This window comes from Penicillium lagena, assembly GCF_028827675.1.
Source record: "Penicillium lagena strain IBT 129212 chromosome Unknown utg000003l_segment0_segment0, whole genome shotgun sequence".
Classification (NCBI taxonomy): Eukaryota; Fungi; Ascomycota; class Eurotiomycetes; order Eurotiales; family Aspergillaceae; genus Penicillium; species Penicillium lagena.
The window spans coordinates 1,938,206-1,958,537 of record NW_026623224.1 but is presented as its reverse complement, the minus strand read 5'-3'; the positions used below and the strand labels follow the sequence as shown (position 1 = coordinate 1,958,537).

The window sequence follows — 20,332 nt, the reverse complement described above, 5'->3', positions numbered from 1 at the left end:
ACCGTTGTGATTTCCACCCCCAGAATACAAAAAGTAAATAAGATAATGCTCGATACAGGGTCCCAATCAAGACAAGAAATCTGTTGAAATTAGTGCCACTGTTGCAAAATCTACATTAACGGATATATACATACCCCATATCCATCTCCGTTCTATCTGTCCTGTACCCAGTGAAGTTGGCAGCGTCCTGGATGTCATAAAGGTAGGCTAGGGGAGCCGTATTCTCCTGGTAGAATGCTTCTGAGAACCAAGTCTGACAACAATGATATGTAAGTCTCGCTTGAGTCCGGATTGATTTTAAGGAATATAATCATAGCTTACCGCTGGCCATGAGTACCAAAACCATGCCAGATGCCACTTCCGCACTGTTGATAGCCGGGGAGCACACCCACTCAGGGCTGAGATGATGAGACTCAGTAACATGCACAGCAGTGGTCCATCTTCTCTCCGCGTGACGGCCGATACAACAAACCCAAGCCCATATATGCCTGGGATGAAGATTAACTGAAGGAAAAGAATAAAGATTTGGAGTATGGCAAGTTACAGTAAAAGTATAAGAAGCCAAGACCAAGCTGCGATTGAAACGGGATCATGGGAGCCGCTAGAACCAAGTAAAATGCCGTAAAATGTAAGGACGACACCAACATTCGGAAACAGACGGCCAGGTTTTTCCCTAGAAAATAAGCGCTACGAGAATGACCGGACTGAGATTCTCGATAAAACGTCAACTTCTCCTCCCCGAATATTTTAACTCCCGGAGGTCCAGCCGCACAAGCTGGGATCAGGACATTTCATTAGCCAACGGAAATGAGGTCGAAGAAGAACGAGAAGCCTTACCTATCGCAAGACAACATAAGAGACCCTGTTCGGCTATCAGACGATATTCAACCGCACTGGAAAGGAGGTCAAATGGATGGTGATAGATCCCTTGGAAGAAGTGGCCTCTGGATTCAAACGCGGCTAATCCGATCATGAGACCAATGACTGCGCTGGATACAATCTCCAGAGCAAGGCCTGTCGTCTGTTGGCTCTGTTGGACTATACTCCTGAAAAAGACGAGCCAAAGTTGGCGAGGCCAGGACGCTCTCCTTTGCTTGATGGTCTTATAGAGCGCGGTCAGGGCTTCTGCTGCTCCGGTTTCGGGAGATGGGTTTTCCTCTATTGATACCCGCAGAGAGATCTCTTCACCACCCTGGGTATGGGGATGGTTTAATAAGACATCAAGGATCACATCCGCTGGGTTTGATGCAACGGGAAACTTGTTGCCTAGCGTCTCGAAGAACGACTGCGCCTTGGCTGCTTTTCCAAGATATACCTGCGTCCCGGCGTTCAGAACGAGAACATCATCCAGCAGATGAAATATTTCGACGCGTGGCTGGTGGATCACGCAAATCACCATGATCCCCTGACGGGAGATCGAGTGCAGAAGCTTCATCAGAGAATGTGCGGCCGTCGCATCCAGACCTGAGGTTGGCTCGTCCAAGATCAAGGCCTTGGGTGCGGCAGCCAGTGCGAGGGCGATACTCACGCGCTTATACTCCCCCCAGATATACCTCGTCCTCCCTCTTTCAGAAGACCGCCGACAAGTTGATCACGGATACTCTCTAGTCCCAGCGAATAGATCACAAAATCTACGTATTCTTGAATTTTCTGATCAGGCAGCTGCCCACCAAGTAGCACACGACCGGAGTATAGGATATTCTCGCGTACGGTAAGATCGGGAAGAACTGTATCGTGTTGCGGAATAAATCCGATCAAGTCTCTTAACCTATTGTACGATAGACAACAAAAATGGGATGTTTAGTATCTAAACTTTTGTTCTGTGAAGATAGAAGGGGAATTCACTCAGCAGGTTGACTTCTGAGGCCATTAATAGAGATCCATCCCTGAGTAGGCTGTATCCTCCCTGATAGGATATTAACAAAGCTTGCTGTGGTATATAATGTTTAACTTTTATCTCTAAGATGAGGAGTCAGCGGTTCTCACATTTACCAGAGCCTGAAGCTCCTATGATACCGAGAACCGAGCCGGAATGGATGGTCCCCTGCAGACCAGACAGGATCTTGCGTCGTGAACGTCGTGGATGGAGACAAATGTCGGTAAAATTAATATCCAGGCAAATGGAATGGATTTCGTTACCGGTGAAAAAGTCCTGAAACTGCTGTAAGCCAGGAGGATCGGCCTTTGAACCGTTCTCATCGGCTTGGGGAGGAGGACGAGATTGGTTTAAGCGAAGATATCGCGTCAACCTTCTTAACGGCAACGGAGATCGCAGAATAATACACATCCCTAACATTAACACATCAAGCAACAGGCAAAGGAACAGTCCCAATAGTGGGGTCTGATGAGAGCTGCCTGCAGTGCATATTGACAAGGCCGTGCATTTGAATGGAGTTGCCGTCCCTAGAGGGCAAAAATGCCCACGTGGACACTCAATCTGCTGTTTCTTGCCAGGTGGACAATAGAACCCTGGCATACATACTACCGGCTCGAAATTTCCTTGGGGTGCGGTGCATAAGTTGTCACTGCTCTGGAGTCGGGTCAGGAGGCAGTCGGGCGACGGGGGACAATACACCGGCCGGTGTTGTTCGTTATTGGATGGGCCTGGAAGTTGTCACGAAGGTATATGGGACCAATTGGAGAAGACAAGAGTCATACAGTAGAATCCATCCTGACACGAAATAATGGAAGACAAGAGAATCGGCTGTCCACCTGAACGACAGGTGCTGTTGGATGAATCTGCCATCTGTTTTCTTCAGTCTTTTTCGACTGACTTTGGGCAGGTTTTTTTGATGCAATAGAAAAGTGGGCGCGAAATTTATGGCTTGAAGATCCAAAGGCTGTATTCTGCAAGGAAGCTGCATTCTGCAAGGGGGTCGAGAAAAAAAATTCCACAAGCCGGTTGGGGAAAAAGCCATAATGAATGGTATCCGAGTCGCAGGGATACGATATATAGAGGATTAGCTGTACGACCAGCTTTGTTAAATTGGAATCTGGAGAATTGGCCGCAACATTAACACTGATCTACTTTTCGCCGCGAACGCAAAAAGTCTACTGACTGCTACAACTGCATCATCATGTCGTGCCTCTGGGCGCTGGGGGCTATTGTGTTCTGCGAGTACCTAGTTTCCTCCACTGCTCTGGCCTTCACCACCCGCGAATCATCCTCACGACAATTAAGTATCCTCTGCCTTTTCGTTCTCGCGATTCTCGAAATCCGCTTGCTGTCTTTTCTACCTGGGCCGGAATTACTGCGAGGAGTGATTGCATTCTCCTGCATCGTCAAACTTCTCCATTTCATTAGCCTCTTCCTGATCCTTCGGTTGGAAATCCACCAATTAATTGACACAGCATCCGGCTCCTCTTTCACCCGCCTTTGTGCTGGTCTGAACTGCGTGACAAGTACTCGTGGAATTGGGACGCCGTGGGAGGTGAAAACCTGGCCACATTGTCGAGAACCTCCTAAAGGTCAATATATCGCGAAAACTATAATTGTTCTGGGTTGGCAGTATTTGGCCCTTGACCTCTTGAATTTTGGGGCATTGAAGTATTTTCACCGCAATTGGCCCGACGCTTTGGCGGCAGGGGCGGAGTATCTTGGCCCTGGTTCAACCAAGGAGCAGTTGATGGCCCGGATTCCGCTCTCCTGTATCTTAGTGGCCAATCTGCGGTTACTTTTCGCGCTGATTTACGGGGGTCTTGCCACGGTTTCTGTTCTTTTGGAGTTGACCTCTCCCAAGGACTGGCCACCGCTATTTGGTAGCATGCGACATTTACAATTGTTCAGCATCCGAATTTTCTGGGCGTAAGTTGCTTCAAATTTTTATTTTTTCCCATTGGGGAAATACGTGTAAAATTATATGAATATATATATTTACTGTATTTGCTTATCAGTTCTTTTTTGCAGGAAATTCTGGCATCAGTTATTACGTTGGCCTCTGGTGACCCTTAGCGGATATATCCGGCGTTGTCTCAGACTCTGCAATTCATCTTCTCGCCAAGCACAAAAGATTATTGATCTCTTTCTGGTCTTCTCCTTGTCTGGCCTTCTCCACCTGATGAGTGCAGCGTATGCAGGTGTCCCTGACAGCCTAGGAGCGATATTTCTGTTCTTTATCACAATTCCCGTCATGATCACGCTGGAGGACGTTTACAGAACTCGAGTATGCGGAACGTCTCCCTTGGAACCAATGGGTTCCTTAGGCTTTCTGTGGGAACTTGCCTGGCTCTACGTGTGTGTGCCGTGGTTTGCGTACACAGCGTTGAGGTTGCCGGTCAGGACGAGCGCGGTGATGCCGTTCAGCTTCGTAGAGGAATTTGGGAGTCAGGTTGTGATAGGCGCGGTTATTTCGGGCAGGATTCTCTGGACTTTCGTGGGCGAAGAGACAATCTGATGGATTTGTAGCTGGATCCGTCTCCTAAACGACGAATCGATACTGGTACGGTGGCTACGAAGGCAGTGGTCATGGAGATAGGCTGTCGACCAAGCTCAATGTCCATGGCGGTATTTTGTTGGGCATTGAAGGGGTCAAACGGGAGTCTTCGGCCAAACACTTCATCAACTTTGGACTCTATTTCCTGGATGATCTAAAACATATCGAACGCTCCGTTGATCCTTCATCGATCGTCCTTCGCCGATTTCGCCAAATCCACTGGGACAACAGGCCCGGCGCTCGAGTACACTCCGGGAAAATATTATTCGTCCTTGGCATTTACGAGGACAATGTCTAGGAAGCGGTAGTGTCACATAGGAGATGAAGCAGCCTTAACTGCTAGTTAACCACTATGATGAGGCTCCAACCTCTGCAGCTATCATTCGCTCGCAACAATCTATGAAAGCGGCTAGCTTGTTTTCCTCTTCTGGCCAGAAATAATAACTTTATCCGAGGAGTCCGAGGCTCAACTTGCGGGGTTGATCCGTTTCCGCTTCACATGTTCCAACCCGATGGGTCCCGTTTTGGCCACGATGGGTCCGCTCATGTTCGCTTCAACAGATCTACCCCATTTTGTTGGGGGAAGTAGATCCACACAGCGTGTCTTTCGGCGTCATCGCCTACCCTTCACATGCTGCTGTAGGCCCGAATGGCCCATCGCAGCGTGCTATATAATAAAGCAATATGGACCATCAATTAACGAGACAAAATACTCTACTCAACCCCAGCCATGGATACCAAGTCTTTATCGAAGGACTCGATGCGGTCCACGTGGCGGACTGCGGACCGCAAAGAATGGACTCACAACCACTGGGTTCTACACCTGATGAACGCCTATCCGATCGAGCTGGACAAGGATGTGCCGGTGCACACTAAAGAGGAACCTATTCCATACATGACTCAATGGTCACTTCAGCGTTGGGTTCTGTTCTACTCAGCCCTACCATTGCTTCTACACCAGACATATATGGCCTACACAGGCCGCACAATAGGTCCGATCGCGGCCTTTAACCTCTACTTCATGGCATTCAATGCGACTGTCATTTACCAAGTACATGTCCTCCGGCGACTCGGCCACATCTTCGGCTTTCTTGACGGCGACAAACACGAGCGCGATGGTGTCCCCGATGTAGGGATCGGCAAAGTCGTAGCCTCGCTCTACAAGACGACCGGGTCTCGGCTGATCCTATCAATCTACCTCTCTTATAACAAAACACAGCTGCCCTCGCAGATGAACTGGCTCTGGCTTCCCCTCGAGATAGGCCTGTATGGTATCATCCTCGACTTCTGGTTCTACTGGTACCACCGCCTGATGCACGACGTGAGCTTCCTGTGGAAGTACCACCGCACGCACCATCTAACGAAACACCCGAATCCGCTCCTCGCTGCGTATGCAGACCATGAGCAGGAATTCTTCGATATGGTCGGCGTGCCGATGATGACTTATCTCAGTCTCCGGCTGATGGGCCTGCCTATGGGCTTCTATGAGTGGTGGATCTGCCATGAGTACGTTGCTTTCGCGGAAGTGTTTGGACACTCCGGGCTGAGGCTGCATCTGACTGTTCCATCGACACTGAGCTGGTTGCTTGAGATGTTTGATGCGGAGATTGTGATTGAGGATCATGATCTGCATCACCGTAAGGGTTGGCGCAAGAGTCATAACTACGGTAAACAGACTCGTCTGTGGGATAAAATCTTTGGGACTTGCCATGACCGCATTGAGTCGGTGGCTGATAATGTCGATTATGTGAACACGGCCAATATGCCTCTGTGGTGAATTGGCGTTGCGTGTGGTGGTAGTCCTCGTGGCCCAGTGTTGTTGTGATGCCATTCGATGCCTGATGATACGATGAGCCTGTTATGGCCTGTGATGATTTTTATTTGCAAATATATACGAGCGGAAGTTAGATCAACCGTCTTAGAATAGAAGTGATGAATATAAAGAGTTCTAGATGAACGTCTCGCATATGCTGAAACAAAATAGAAACTACATGGCAGTTCCGGCCCGTGGCCTACACCCATGCGCACGCAGGTCGATATCTCCCGACATGTGCCACTCACTACGCATCAACCATCAAACTATGTGTCCGTCTCTAAACACCCTTGTGCAACATTGGAAAAGAAGCAGCCATTGAAACTTTTTATTTTGTCAGTGAGCTAGCAATAACACATCGTAATTCTATGAGCTGGCTGCGGCCGGCGCAGCAGGGGCATCAGGCTGGGCAGAGGGTGTCGGAGCAGATGCAGCCAATGGAGATTTGCCTTTTTCGAAGCTCTTCATAGGATAGTATCCCCAGCGATCAAACATAACACGGTCTTCATCCCATCCATTACAGTCCGTAGTCAGCATCTTTTCTCCGGTAAACACCGCATTGGCTCCAGCTTGGAAACAGGCAACCTGCTGCTCCTCTGAGAGCGCAATACGGCCAGCAGCGAGACGAACGATGGTCGCAGGTAGAACAACGCGGGCCGTGGCAATAGTCCGAAGCAGGCGATCGAAGGGGATCATCTTGCGGTCGCCCAGGGGCGTTCCGGGAATTGGGACGAGGGCATTCACGGGGAACGACTCTGGGTGGGCAGGCAAGCTGGAGACGGTGTGCAGCAGGCCCACACGGTCGGAGTCCGTCTCGCCCAGTCCCAGAATCCCACCGGAGCAGACATTGATGCCCGCATCACGGACATGGTCCAGCGTCCGCAGACGCTCGTCATACGACCGGGTCGAGATGATGGACGGGTAGAATTCGCGCGAGGTATCGAGGTTGTGGTTGTAAGCCGTCAGACCGGCCTCCTTCAGTTCCTTGGCCTGGTTCTGGTCGATCATGCCTAGCGTCACACACACTTCCATGTCCATCTCGCGGATCCCCGACACCATCTGCTTGACGTTCTTCAGGCTGGTCTTGCGCCCGCGCATGTCCCGCCAGGCGGCGCCCATGCAGAACCGCGTGCTGCCATTCGCCTTGGCTATTCTCGCCTTCTCCAACACCTCGTCCACGGGGCTCATCTTTGTCGCTTTCAGGCCGGTGTCGTAGCGTGATGACTGGGCGCAGTAGGAGCAGTCCTCGCTGCAGCCACCCGTCTTGATGTTCATCAGCGTGCACATCTGGATCGCGGAGGGGTCGTGGAATCGTCGGTGAACGGCGCCCTGGGTTTAATTAGAGATGGCGTCCATCGTGGTGGAATGATGAATACGTACCGCCGCGTAGGTGAGCTGGTTCAACGGGGTCTCGTAGATCTGCTGCACCTCTTCCCGCGTCCAGTTGGTGCGCGGGCTAGTGGCCGCGGTGGCCTCGGCCAGGGCTGCGGGAATGCGACTCGCCAGCGCCGCACTGCTGGGGGGAGTCTGGACCGTCCCGTAGGACCGCAGGATTGTCCGGGGCAGAGACCGGCGAAGAGGGAGCGACATTGTGATGGAGGGGTGAAAAGCACGATGGGAGAATGGCTGGAGAAGTACAAAAGAATGACTCGACGAGGGGCAGCGACATTATCGTTCACCGACGACAACCCGGTGGGGATCTTTCAAGCCCAATCAATGGCTGAGTTTAACTAACCAAGCGGAAAGAGTTGACCCCAACAGTCTAGCCCTGGTTTCCCTCGGCGATCGTCTCGGAATCATTTAACTCTATCTGCCGTCTTCAACCGAAGATCGGGTGAATTCGTCTCCGGGGTTCGCCAGGAACAGGCGCAGTTCGCCGTCCCTGACATGCAGACTCATATTTTTCGTGCGAGGGGGCTTAAACGCAGTCCATTCGTTTTCGTTGGTCAATTGCATCATCAACCGCCCTGGCTCCACTGGCGTTCCTTCGGCCAATTGCACTCGCTCCAATGCTAAGCTGGTCCGTGCAGCGGGTCTGTTGATCCCCCATCCGGTGTAAGGAATGGTGGGTGAAGGATTTAAGAGCCGCTGATTTATTAGCATGTAAACAATGTAGGTCGTAGCCCGAGTTCGGGTCGGCATAAGACTTGGATTCCGCCTCTGATAAAGTAAAGGCAGCGTGATCGCTAATGACAAGAGTTCAACGTCTCCGAACCAAGAAGGCAATCTCATTTACTAAAGAAATTCACCATATATCCTATTAGCCCATTGCTCCATATAAAGCAGCTAAAGATAATGGAGATGTGGGCAATCTACAGCCGTAAACTTAGAGTAGCTAGCGAGAAGTACCCGAACGAGACGTTTGACTCCAACACGTTGGACATCCATTGGCACGTTCAGATCGTATGCGTAGAAGACCTTCCGAGACTGCCTATATAGGTTGAGATAACTCATTAAAGACAGGCGGCCTACTACAGAACATTTGATCTTCGAGACAAGGTCAAAAGAGATTTGCGAAATAGCCAAGATGGAGTCGTCTGCATCCCTAACTATCTCATTGAGCATGTCTAGCCTCGTGGCTTAAAAGTTTTGATCGTCTATGTGCGTTCCGTTACAATTGCAAGGGGTACTGTGACACTGAGCAGCGCGGTGATTGGCATCTAATATACTCCGCCACTTGTACGATCGCTAACGGCATCAAAGCGAGCACTCCTATAGCCTCCGAGCATCTGTTCCGTCTATCAGTAGTTCTAGTTTTACTACGTATAAGAGTGTCATAGCATCTTTCGGATAGAATTGGTTTAGTTACTTGTGATAGATAGATCTCAATGCGGAGTGTTAGCTTTGAGCCGTGACCATAATTGTTTCATTCGAGTTCTAGGGAAGGAATGATTAGAGTGGCCGTCTTGAGGTGCTGCATCGACAGTCAGCCTATCGAATCCTCTTAGCCCGTCGGTAACAGCTCGTGAAGAAAACTTGCGGTATGAAGATTATTAAGAACAACCGCCTAGGTTCCATTATCCTGACATGCTCACCTGCGACCCCGGCGTGGCGAAGCCCCGCCGTTCCGACAACCCGACCCAGGATACGAGGCAGACTGCAGATCTGCATGCTTAGCATTGCGCCCCGCCATTGCTCGACCACAGATACATACTACCTCGGAGATCCTTTACGTACATTATGATTATATCGTTATTATTGTATTTTTCTATTGTAAGGAAATGAGATTACCCTGCCCTCTTTTTCTTCAACGAGCTGCTTCATGGAGAATAGAGCAACTTCTTCTAGTTCCCCCCCCCTTTCTCTCTTCCTCGCTCCCTGGATGCAAGCTCTACAAGGTTCGAGTCCCCCGTTCTCTCGATTATATGAAATACACTCGGGTATACGCTGGAACACTGTCCACAAAAGCCACGAGTTGCCCTGGAAGATCGACCGGATCCTGCACCGGCCACTGTAACAGCTTAAGCAGTAAGCACCCAAAAAGGCAGGTAGAAAGAATACGAACAGTGCTTTTCTTTTGCAGACTGTCGATCAACACAATTCTTCATGAAAATACTGTGGGCTGAGTGGTTCCTTCAGGAATAGGATAAGTACGAAACATTGGACGGTTTCCAGTTGGGGCCAAAGGTTATTTCGTGCATAGCCCTAAAAAAGGAGGTGGCGTAAAACTTGACAGCGGAGACGGAGAAGATAGCCATGATAATAGAATGGAGGTTGACGGTGCCTGAGCGCGGACATTGGGGTCCAATGTTTGACCCACTCATTTTTGTGTCTTTAGCAGCAGTCAAGTGGTCTTTGTGACGGCTTCAGGATCCTGCTTCTGTGACCAATTCCTCGATGGCGTTAGCTCAATCGATTTGGCTTCGGCTCTCCACAATCTGGTTTGCTACATCGTATCGCAGTAGCCGAACTTGGGGTCTGAAAAAAATTATGAAATCGGAGAAATATAAAAGGGAGTTCGACGTCGTCCAAAGTGAGAACAGAATGAGCACCCAATCATATTACTGTTTAATTACCGTTTGAGAAATCCATCCAGAAATTGTTAACCAATATGAGGTTTTTGATGGCTATTCCCGCCATCGTAGGGCTTGTGCCCATTGCCTTGGCCGTTCCTCATGACAAGCAGAAGGCTCAGAAGGTCGATGTCATGATCCAGCAGATCAAGGCTACTTCTGAGATGGACATCACGGTCGTGAGCCAGGAATCTTCTCAGGTCCTGGGTCATGCTTGTTCTAATATCCTCAACTCGGGTGCCTTTGCTGAAAAGCCCATCACCGCTACTTTAGACAAGAATGGTGCCGGCACCCTTGCTGTTGGCAACCAAATGTATATCGTTAACGAAAATCCTGAGACCTCTGGTGGTATCACTTGCCACCGAACATATAACGATGTCGAGAGTTTCATCCTCTGTGCTGTTCCCCTGCCTACTTCTCTTCCGTTGACCCCAGTCAGTAACGGGGAGAAGGCAAGCTGCTTCAACAGTGGGAATATCCCTAGCTTGCAGGCCGCTTTCCGCACCATTCTTGCCCAGAACAAGGCGCCTGAGACGGAAACGACCAACATAGTTCAGCGGAACGAGATGCCTATGCACAAGCGACAGGCTCCGTGCGGTCAATGGAGCTCCAGCACCCAGATTGTCGGGGATGGAGATCCGCACCAGAACTATCTCCACACACAGCTTAGTGTGAGTGTCTTACAAAATCTGGTTCTAATAGAGGCTGTGAGTGAGATCGGCCAGCTAACGAGTGTCCCGTTTAGGAAAATGTCAATTGCGGCGAGGCATCAAGCTGTACAGTCGGTCAGTCGGAGAGTATCTCTTATACCATCGGCTGGACCGCTTCTGCCACTGCGTTTGAATGGCTTACGGGTGGCTTTTCCGTGAGCGTGAGCTGGACGACTGGGGACACATACTCCTGTACTGGTAGCAGCAACGACACCGTGTGCGTCTGGTACAACACAGCTCATACCGCGTATACCGTCCAGAATGGAGCGTATAATGACTGCACTGGATTTAGTCCCTCCGGCAGTACCTTGATCATGCGTTCGCCCAATTCCAACAACGTGGGCGGTGGGTACAATTGTATCATTGGCACCTCCTGCAGCTCTCAGGGTGCTAATTATTGGGACTACAATGGTCCTGCTGGGGGCCCACAATAAACCGGGATTGAGTTTGTTAGGTATTATCGCTTGCTCCATTTGTTGATCGGCTTTCTGTATATAGTGTAGTAGCTTTCTTGATAGCTTCTTTTCACCATACGTATATCCATCTCCTGTTAGGCCTCAGTTCGCTTTCTCATTCCAACGTTCCGTGCAGAGGAGGGCTCTTAGAAAGGAAGCGCAGAAAAAAACGAGCCTTTCGCCGGAAAGACAAGACGGCAAACTATATTTCAATTGTCCAGAACAGTATTTCCTAGCACTATATGAAAGAATTACGATGATAATAAGAATACGAATGTCTTTATAGAATATCAAATTCAGACAATTAACGGTAAAAAAGCACATTGTTGAAAATATGCATTTTGTCCGCGCGGTTTTCGTCCATCGCCAATCTCCCAGGGTATATATAAAAAACAAGAGACAAAGAAAGGTTGACAAAAAACAAGAAAGATGACCCCAATCAAAACAGAAGACAGGACAATTGCACAAAAAGCATCACCACCATTATCAACCAAGGCGCCATAATTGCAACCCGGTCTCGAAGGGAATACAGAAGATCCATCTGGAACTTGAATTCAACAACAGTTTGTTTACTTGCATGGCCTGCATCATCATGGACCTGAGTATTGTCCACTTTGATCTGGAGGAGACTGCAGATACAGACAAGAATAGTAGAAGATCCCGACAAGCAGCTATTAGTAGTGTGTTCGGTCACCGCCTCAAACTCGGATTCCACGCGCTCACGAATACCAACAAGACTGTGGCACTCGATATTGGGAACTTCTGAAATTGGGAGTTGCATGGGCTCTTCAACGGCTTCTTCTTCCGTGAGCCGGTCATATTCGATATAAGGACCACGACGATCTGGGTTGACATTCGAGGCCTCCTCATGTACTATGGAAATGGATGAAATAATAGTCGGCGCACGAGACGAGGCTTGGAATTCGAGGTCCTCGACAATATCATCACTCCTGCGAGCTCCGCTGCAAGAGTTGACTTGCGGTGACCTCGTGCAGATATATTCACTGGGATCTCCCAGCTGTGACTGGTGATGTTCCACTTTGGCATTCCATATGGTAGTCATAGTAGATTTGGCATCATATACGTGGCCGTGGTGAATAAGCAGATCTGCTAATTCCTTGATGTAACTGTCGCCATCTCGTTGGAGACAGGTCAAAGATTGCCCAAGGATTTCCCGAGCTCTGACTATCCTCGCCTTTCCAAGAGGTCTTTCACAAGGTCGGAGAATCCCAGCACCTGCCTGTGATTTTCCAAAGCAATATATAGATCCCATCTCTGGGAGATGAACCCCAATAATATCTGAAAGGATGCTGGAAGTAGTGGACTCCATTGATAGTAAGAGGCGTAGAACGTGCAATAAGGCAAATTGAATGTGTCAATGGACAATAGCCAAGTCGTAGTCAATTATAGACTTGAACCGCGAATAGAATAGAATAGTAATCGCTGGAGACATTGTGCTGCTTTTATGCCTGGATGGCCTGACACCCAAGCGGATCGGTGGTCAGCTGAGCCACAGCGGTTCATTCGACTTGCTCAAGAATATGAGAGCTGGAATGGGCTATGCCACACTCCAGGAACCCCAGCCACAGGCAGCAACTTTTAGGTGTGGCATCATGGTGTGGACAAGACGCGCTTACGGCGGGTTGTTGAGCAGAGTACACTGCGCCAACTGTGCCAAGGAGTGGAATCCTAGGCGGGTGTTCGCATGGATATTTGTCTGATTGGAGGGAGGCCGATATCCCGGATAAATAGTGGTATTCTGACCATTGCTGCGCCAGATGTGACTGTACGATGGAGGTCTTTGCTTCGGTCGGGCCGAAGTCTAACCTCCATTCAGATCCCTTGTACAGATGGAAGTGCTGCAGGGATGACGGAATCTAAGCACTAATGTCAGATTGTGCTCAGCTGGTCGTGGGGGCCTGTGGGACAGCTGATGCCATCTAGACTGTGGAGTAGTGGATGATTCTAATCATCTATCTTGCATTACATGAGCCTTTTTGCACCGCGCTCGCCATATCTATTCAACTATGATTCTGAAAGCTCCTGATCAATCCTGCAGACTCAGTAAGACAACTCTCACATGGTTCGTGTTTTTCATATCTATTCTTAGGCATGTATGCAGCTAGTACAGCCCCTCTCACGACCCCTGTCTAGCTGGGTTTGAACGCAGAGTAGTGCGCAGCCACTCCTCACGGCCATGGTAGCAAAGATACCAAAGCCACGATAGAAATGACGAGGTAAGTGGTTCGATGAAAGCAAGAATAATTGGCAGTTCCCGAGACCGTCTGGTCATTTTATCGTGAAAGGACAACAATGACCATAGTATGTGGAGGCATGCCTATGACGGTTAAGTTAACGTTGTAGACAAGATGCCCAACCGAAGGATCATGCCTTTTCCACAGCTACTAAAGCACTTAAACCTACATGAGGGATTTCACGATGCCGCGACTTGGACTATACGCTATGTCGTTTGTAGAGTGGACATAAGACATGGCGTGAAGCTTCAAAAACTCGACTTTATTAGGGAGATGCACAGGTATCGACAGTGGGATCTGCCACTGTGGCCCACACTGGTTTGACGAGACCGTTTGTTATGCGATTTCTGTGTCGACCAGGTAAATCATCGCCCTCCTCTTGGACTCGGCGACAGGCGAGTTTCTGCCAGGCGGTGGGAATTATGCTTACATGCCTGCATTAGGGATAATGCTGCTTCCCCGCATTATGGGGACCGAGGCTGTTCTTTGTCGGTCGGCAAACGGCAACTTGGTCTGTTCTTCCATGCGACCATTGGCCTCGCTCATTCCTTACTTATTGTATAGAACACATTGGACTGTGTTAGAAAACGGAGACATGGATCTAGGTGCGTGGACATGCTCCTGATGTGACTATGACTACTGACGACACGATCAAGGTACCGCCGCCGCTGCACTGGCCGGAGGAGCCACGGTAGCAGCTTACTTGAACGCCAAATTCCACATCGCAAAGGATGTATCGAGCCTGGTGAACCTGAAGAAGAGTGAACGTGGACATGCGCGTGCTTGTACGCTTCTCACCTGTCTTGGGATGCATTGATGCTAACTGCGAGCAGTCGGCCGAGGCCGCGGAAATGTCTGGTTCGTCTTCCTCGAGACCGCAAAGAAATACCCCGACATGGTCTGTCTATGGACACGCAACCGGTCCTACACCTATCGAGAAGTCCTGGAGCAGGCATGCCAATATGCCCATTTCTTCTTGTCTCAGGGGGTGAAGAAAGGCGATTTGGTGGCGTTCTACCTCCAGAACCGAGAGGAGTTTATCATTGGATGGATTGGGCTGTGGAGTATTGGATGCGCCCCGGCTGCAATCAACTACAACCTGAACGGCGATGCCCTGCTGCACTGCTTGAAGATCAGCGGCGCCAAGCTGGTGCTGGTGGATGAGGACCCGACCTGCCAGGCCCGGGTGGACGAATGCAGGGACGCTATCACAGGCCAACTGGGAATGAAACCAATGGCCCTGGACAATTCTCTCAAGTCGCACATTCGCACTTTTCCCACTGCAACGCCGCCCAAGGAGCTTGCGGTGGATATGCCGGGTGAATTCCCATCTATCTTGCTCTATACCTCGGGCACCACCGGCATGCCCAAGGGCTGTGCGTTCACCATGTCCCGTCTGTATACTACGTTGGGTATCCGCCGTAGTGCCATGGCAGACAAAGACGGGCCCAACGGTGACCGCTGGTATAGCTGCATGCCCTTATACCACGGTACGGCAGCTATGGCTATGATCGCTTGTTTGACCACCGGGGTGAGCATTGCAATCGGCCCGAAGTTCAGTGTCCGAAACTTCTGGAATGATGTGCGAGACTCGGAGTCGACCTTCTTCGTCTACGTGGGCGAAACAGCTCGTTATCTCCTTGCACCGCCACCATCGCCCCAGGACAAGAATCACAAGGTGCGCTGCATGTACGGCAATGGCCTCCGTCCAGACGTCTGGGAACAGTTCCGCGAGCGGTTCGGGGTGCCCGAGGTGGGCGAGTTCTTCAACAGTACCGAAGGTATTTTCGGTCTGTTCAATTATAACCGGGGTCCATTTACGGCTGGCAGTGTTGGTCACCATGGGCTGATAATGCGTGGTCTGCTGCACAATGTCTTTGTGCCGGTGGCCATCGATCCGGAGACTGGCGACGTCCTCCGGGACCCCAAGACTGGCTTCGCTGTCCGGTCTCCCTATGAACAGGGTGGCGAGATTCTCGTCAATATCCCCGGCGAACAAGCGTTCCAAGGATACTGGCGCAACGATCAAGCCACGAGCAAGAAATTCCTCCGTGACGTCTTCAAGAAGGGTGACCTGTACTACCGATCGGGTGACGCGCTCCGCCGCCAGAACGATGGCCGCTGGTACTTCATGGACCGGCTTGGGGATACGTTCCGCTGGAAGAGCGAGAATGTGTAAGTAATGTAATTCCCTGGCTTGATGGACAACAAACTGATCATTCGTTAGTGCCACTGCGGAGGTTTCCGAGGTGATTGGCAAATTCCCCGGTGTCCTCGAAGCCAACGTCTATGGAGTAACGGTGCCAAACCATGAAGGACGAGCCGGTTGTGCCGCTCTCCAAATCAGCCCGGAGGCTCGTCAGACATTTGACTACGCGGCTCTTGCACGATTCGCTCGTTCCAAACTGCCCCGATACGCTGTCCCGATCTTCCTGAGGGTCGTCGATAATCCCACGCATATCCACAACCACAAGCAGAACAAGGTGCCTCTTCGCGACGAGGGAATTGATCCCGCCTTGATTGGGACCAAGGTCCCACACGGACAGGCGGATGAATTCCACTGGATGGCATCCGGTCAGGATAGCTATTCGCCTTTTGGAAAGGAGCAGTGGGATAAGCTCTCGAACGGGACGGCACGACTGTGATGGGGTGAGCTTTGAACTGTGTACATTCGGATACGAACGGCTTTTGAAGAAATATCCATGAATAGGAACCATGTCAAGTAAATACTTTATTTCGCAGAGCTAAAGACATAAACATAGTTGAATGCTTGTACCTAGGAATTTACCAACATCTATGCCGTCCCCTTGTCAAACTCCTCAATCACACTCCTCGGCTCCTGATACGGTCCCAGACTCTTCCACTTCATATCCAGCCCAAAACCCTCCGGCCCGCCAACCTTCAGGCCCCGGGCATCGCCCGTCCATAGGGGATGCGCCGACATTCCAATGACGTTGACTCGCAATCCATACCGCAGCTCCTGCGATCCAATCGCCTCTCCGTCTTGTCCCAAAATAGAAATAAGATCTGGTACTGTGCAGATCATCTCGTGGCGAGACGCGTCCTCGGGGTCGGCAGCGTCTGCGTACGCTGCGTAGAGATATTCGTTCTGGAAAGGGATGATTATGCAGCGCTCATCCGGTGTCGATTGCGCGCCCGTATCAGCGGTGTCTTGTTCTCGTTCATCGCTATTCAGAGGAGCGATGGTGCATTGGCCCATTGTATACCCGCGGCTGACGTCGCGCTTTACGTCGATGATCTTGCCGCTGTACAAGAGTCGACCGGGAGACGTATCAAACTGTAGAACTGTGTTAAACGGCGAAGGGAAATAAAGACTAGGTGTACTCACAATGGCCTTGACAAGGTTAGTCTTCGACCGTCTCGCCTTGTGCACCGCACGCCCAATATACCATGACTGAGACACGGTGTTAGGAATGGCATAACGTTTGATAGCCTCGCCTGTCAGGGGAGTGCACGCCACTGCTATCTTCAGACCCAGATCTACGCACTGCGCACGAATCATGGTTTCCACCCTCTTATTTGATTCGGCTTTCTAATTTCAAGTTAGATGTCGGCCATACCGGGACGGGACTTTTGTATATCTGCCACATACCAGGACAACGGAAATATTGCCTTTCCCATCTGCAATAGCGCACGGGGTAATGGGCTCGCCGTATACGTACGGAGTACCTGTGCTCGTATTAGTCTAACCAGGACCACGAGAGAATACAGGGTCAAAACTCACCATGCTCCAATGTTGGATACGCACGACCCATCAGATCACCGTCGATGACAGGGATGTCGTAGTGTACACTCGTGGGAAACGTGGACATACCATTGCCGCCACCGATCTCATCGGCAATCACAGCCTCAAAGTGATCATGGCCGGAATATTTGACCGAATATTCTATCGCATCCATGATCTCCGGTCCAGCAGGCATGCGCTCGCCCGACACACTCGGCGCCCCGTACCAAGATCCGAAAACGCAGATATCGGAGTCCTTCATGCTCTTGGGAGACATCACTCTCATCTTGCCTTTGGCATCTGGGTTTTGAAGAGCCTCGAGGCATTGGAGATATTGAAGTCGAGATGGACCCCCGCCGCCGGTGCCTAGGACTCCCGTACCAGTCGCGATGAATTCAAGATCGACGGGGGAAAGATACCAAACCCCGTTTCGTACGTCAGGCCTATAGGCCTCAAGATCCATATAGGCTGAGAATTTCACGGAAGATTCAAGTGCATCTGATGTTGCTTTTTGAGACACTCCATTGCTGGAGTCTTCCGCATCATCGTCGGCTACGCCATTCGTTCCATTAACGGCAACCTCATTGGATTGGGTGCTCTTGACGGCTGGCGCAGTAGCATCGGGCAGAGCTAGTCGACCAACAGCCTTGATCACTAGCCGGGTGGCCTTATTCGTGACATACTGCAGAGGAATCTTATCGATCTCCACGATCTTGACATCTGCCCTGTCCGCTCCACGCGCGACTGCAGCCTCAATGGCTTGTCTCTTCGCCAACTCAAGCACAGTTTTCTCGTCACGATTGGCCAGAATCTCAATAATGTCTACCTCCCCAGCAACCTTGGCAATAGCAGCACCCACTGCATTTGCTGAGTCGTGATGAGGCGGGATGATGCACTCCGCCACGCCTTCCAGCTGATCCATCTGGACGATTGAGCCTCCACCAACCAATAGCAACGTAACTGGCAGATCAGAAACTTTCATATCTTCAACCGCCCTTTCAAGGATCTTCTTGATCTGCAGTCGCGCCTTGGAGACTACGTCCGAAGGAATGCCTTGTGCCTTCGCACAATCCCCAATCTTTGCCTTGCCGGAGGCGACAACAATGTCCGTGGTTGTCATAACGTCACCGCCGAACACCAGGGCTTGGCTGGTGAGGTAATGGCCCACAGATTCAGGACCAACACGTACACGGTCCAATTCAGCATCGTATACCACGCGGCTACCTCCACCCAGCCCGACGGACAAAACCTCCGGCATAGAGAATGCAGTACGCACTCCACCGACCTCGACAAAGTTCGGTGCCTGACGCGGGAAACCGGATGGAAGCAATGCGCAAACATCGCTTGTTGTGCCACCCACATCGATGACCAGCACCTGTGTGTTGGAATTCGCATTTGTACCGCGGTCCAAGGATGCCAGGTAGGCAGCACCGGTCATACTGTTCGTAGGACCCGATGCGAACGTCTTAATTGGAAGCTCGGCTGCCGTGGCAGCATCTGTCAATGTACCATCATTCTGAGTGAGGAATAATGGGCAGCTCAGTTGTAATGTGGTCATTGCTTGACAGAATGCGCGCACGGTGCGTCTGGCAAGCGTCAAGATCGAGGCGTTGAGAATTGTTGCGTTCTCGCGCTCTAGGAGCCCGACGCCGCCAACTTGGTGAGAGCACACCACCGACAATGAAGGATCTTGCTCGATTATTAGCTGCTTGCAGGTCTCCTCATGGATTCCTTGATGGTCGAGGGGCGAGAAGACGCCAACGACTGCAACCATCTTAATCCCTGCGGCTTGGATACTTTGCACGGTCTGCTTGACTTGATCTGGGTTGAGCGGAGTGATCTCACGACCGTCAATTTCGAGTCCACCGTCCAAGTAGAAGACCGGGCCCCCCATGATCTTTTTCAGGGCAGGTGGAAAATCCGAAAAAGGAGGCACCTTATACGATAAAGTAGAGTCAGCGATGGCTCTAAAATCCTGTTCAACACATACCAGCCTGGTGAATGGACCGCACAATCGAATAACGGCAACTTTGCTCAATCGTCGAGCATCAGCCTCGACCACCGCATTGACAAAATGTGTGGTTCCGATAGCAACACTGAGCACGTCCTGTCGATTGACTGCAGTCTTGGATAGGACATCTTCAATCACCGTGTGAATTCCAGAGGTCACATCGGTGGTTGTTGGAGTCTTGCTCGAAGCGCATACTCCGCGCGACGCCGAATCAGTCGCAGCGATATCGATAATGGCTGCGTCGGTATTGGTGCCGCCCACGTCGACGCCGATGCGGTACGGGCCCGAACCTTGTGTCATGGCAAGGGTCTTCAGGGTGCACGAGGTACAGGGTTCAAAAATGAATCATAAAAGTATTTCCGTCCGGAGTCCACGCAATTCCGAAGTCTTTGCATATATATACATGCGCAGATCAGCACTCCGCCCTGAACAGTCCTGAGGGTCCTACCAACATAAATCTATAAAGCAGCGACTGTTAGCGAATGGGCATGCCTAGTCGGGTTCCAGCAATACTACATCGGACCCGGTTGACTCATTTATTCGGCTCTCCCATAAGTCGGAATTCGTGCGGGGAGGAAGCATACTCCTATCGCGGCAGACCAACTCTAGGCGCAACTCCACCAACCACAGGCGGGATACCCCGAATGTCTTGGCTGGATGGAACTCGTGATTATAGCACTTAACTTGGCAGGTGGATTCAACCAAAATTCGGCATGTCTAAGAGATATCGGGGGGTTTTTCAATACAAAAGACTCGCGTCTGAAAAATGAAGAAGGACTAGGTTACCAGTCCGAATTTATCAATCTGATGCGATATTTTCTTCTTCTGCCCGAAAGTATCAAAGCCTCAAAGAACGGCATTCGATCTTTTCAGAAAAAAGAGATTCTTCGCGGGCCA

The 20,332-nt window shown here is 50.6% G+C and overlaps 9 protein-coding genes across 9 annotated transcripts; 5 read left to right on the top strand and 4 right to left on the bottom strand.

The window, feature by feature from the left end:
• Nucleotides 1–781: 781 nt before the first annotated feature.
• N7510_005950 (uncharacterized protein) lies at nucleotides 782–2,516 on the bottom strand (the record flags this gene model as incomplete). The annotated part of the gene is made up of 2 exons (XM_056977876.1): nucleotides 782–1,523; nucleotides 2,479–2,516. 2 exons carry the CDS (start codon nucleotides 2,514–2,516, stop codon nucleotides 782–784), a joined length of 780 nt encoding a protein of 259 aa, XP_056833908.1.
• A 561-nt stretch (nucleotides 2,517–3,077) lies between these two features.
• N7510_005949 (uncharacterized protein) lies at nucleotides 3,078–3,809 on the top strand (the record flags this gene model as incomplete). The annotated part of the gene is made up of 1 exon (XM_056977875.1): nucleotides 3,078–3,809. One exon carries the CDS (start codon nucleotides 3,078–3,080, stop codon nucleotides 3,807–3,809), a length of 732 nt encoding a protein of 243 aa, XP_056833907.1.
• Nucleotides 3,810–4,058: 249 nt separating this feature from the next.
• Nucleotides 4,059–4,394, top strand: N7510_005948 (uncharacterized protein; the record flags this gene model as incomplete). Its single annotated transcript, XM_056977874.1, has 1 exon — nucleotides 4,059–4,394. One exon carries the CDS (start codon nucleotides 4,059–4,061, stop codon nucleotides 4,392–4,394), a length of 336 nt encoding a protein of 111 aa, XP_056833906.1.
• Nucleotides 4,395–5,163: 769 nt separating this feature from the next.
• Nucleotides 5,164–6,210, top strand: N7510_005947 (sterol desaturase family protein; the record flags this gene model as incomplete). The annotated part of the gene is made up of 1 exon (XM_056977873.1): nucleotides 5,164–6,210. The coding sequence occupies one exon, from the start codon at nucleotides 5,164–5,166 to the stop codon at nucleotides 6,208–6,210; it is 1,047 nt and encodes a 348-aa protein (XP_056833905.1).
• Nucleotides 6,211–6,612: 402 nt separating this feature from the next.
• On the bottom strand, nucleotides 6,613–7,836 carry N7510_005946 (biotin synthase; the record flags this gene model as incomplete). The annotated part of the gene is made up of 2 exons (XM_056977872.1): nucleotides 6,613–7,575; nucleotides 7,627–7,836. 2 exons carry the CDS (start codon nucleotides 7,834–7,836, stop codon nucleotides 6,613–6,615), a joined length of 1,173 nt encoding a protein of 390 aa, XP_056833904.1.
• Nucleotides 7,837–10,297: 2,461 nt separating this feature from the next.
• N7510_005945 (uncharacterized protein) lies at nucleotides 10,298–11,403 on the top strand (the record flags this gene model as incomplete). Its single annotated transcript, XM_056977871.1, has 2 exons — nucleotides 10,298–10,951; nucleotides 11,005–11,403. 2 exons carry the CDS (start codon nucleotides 10,298–10,300, stop codon nucleotides 11,401–11,403), a joined length of 1,053 nt encoding a protein of 350 aa, XP_056833903.1.
• A 460-nt stretch (nucleotides 11,404–11,863) lies between these two features.
• On the bottom strand, nucleotides 11,864–12,754 carry N7510_005944 (uncharacterized protein; the record flags this gene model as incomplete). Its single annotated transcript, XM_056977870.1, has 1 exon — nucleotides 11,864–12,754. One exon carries the CDS (start codon nucleotides 12,752–12,754, stop codon nucleotides 11,864–11,866), a length of 891 nt encoding a protein of 296 aa, XP_056833902.1.
• Nucleotides 12,755–14,274: 1,520 nt separating this feature from the next.
• Nucleotides 14,275–16,324, top strand: N7510_005943 (putative very-long-chain acyl-CoA synthetase family protein (CefD1); the record flags this gene model as incomplete). Its single annotated transcript, XM_056977869.1, has 4 exons — nucleotides 14,275–14,284; nucleotides 14,336–14,464; nucleotides 14,513–15,854; nucleotides 15,907–16,324. 4 exons carry the CDS (start codon nucleotides 14,275–14,277, stop codon nucleotides 16,322–16,324), a joined length of 1,899 nt encoding a protein of 632 aa, XP_056833901.1.
• A 149-nt stretch (nucleotides 16,325–16,473) lies between these two features.
• On the bottom strand, nucleotides 16,474–19,735 carry N7510_005942 (hydantoinase/oxoprolinase family protein; the record flags this gene model as incomplete). The annotated part of the gene is made up of 3 exons (XM_056977868.1): nucleotides 16,474–17,232; nucleotides 17,293–17,369; nucleotides 17,425–19,735. 3 exons carry the CDS (start codon nucleotides 19,733–19,735, stop codon nucleotides 16,474–16,476), a joined length of 3,147 nt encoding a protein of 1,048 aa, XP_056833900.1.
• Between the last annotated feature and the right edge of the window lie 597 nt (nucleotides 19,736–20,332).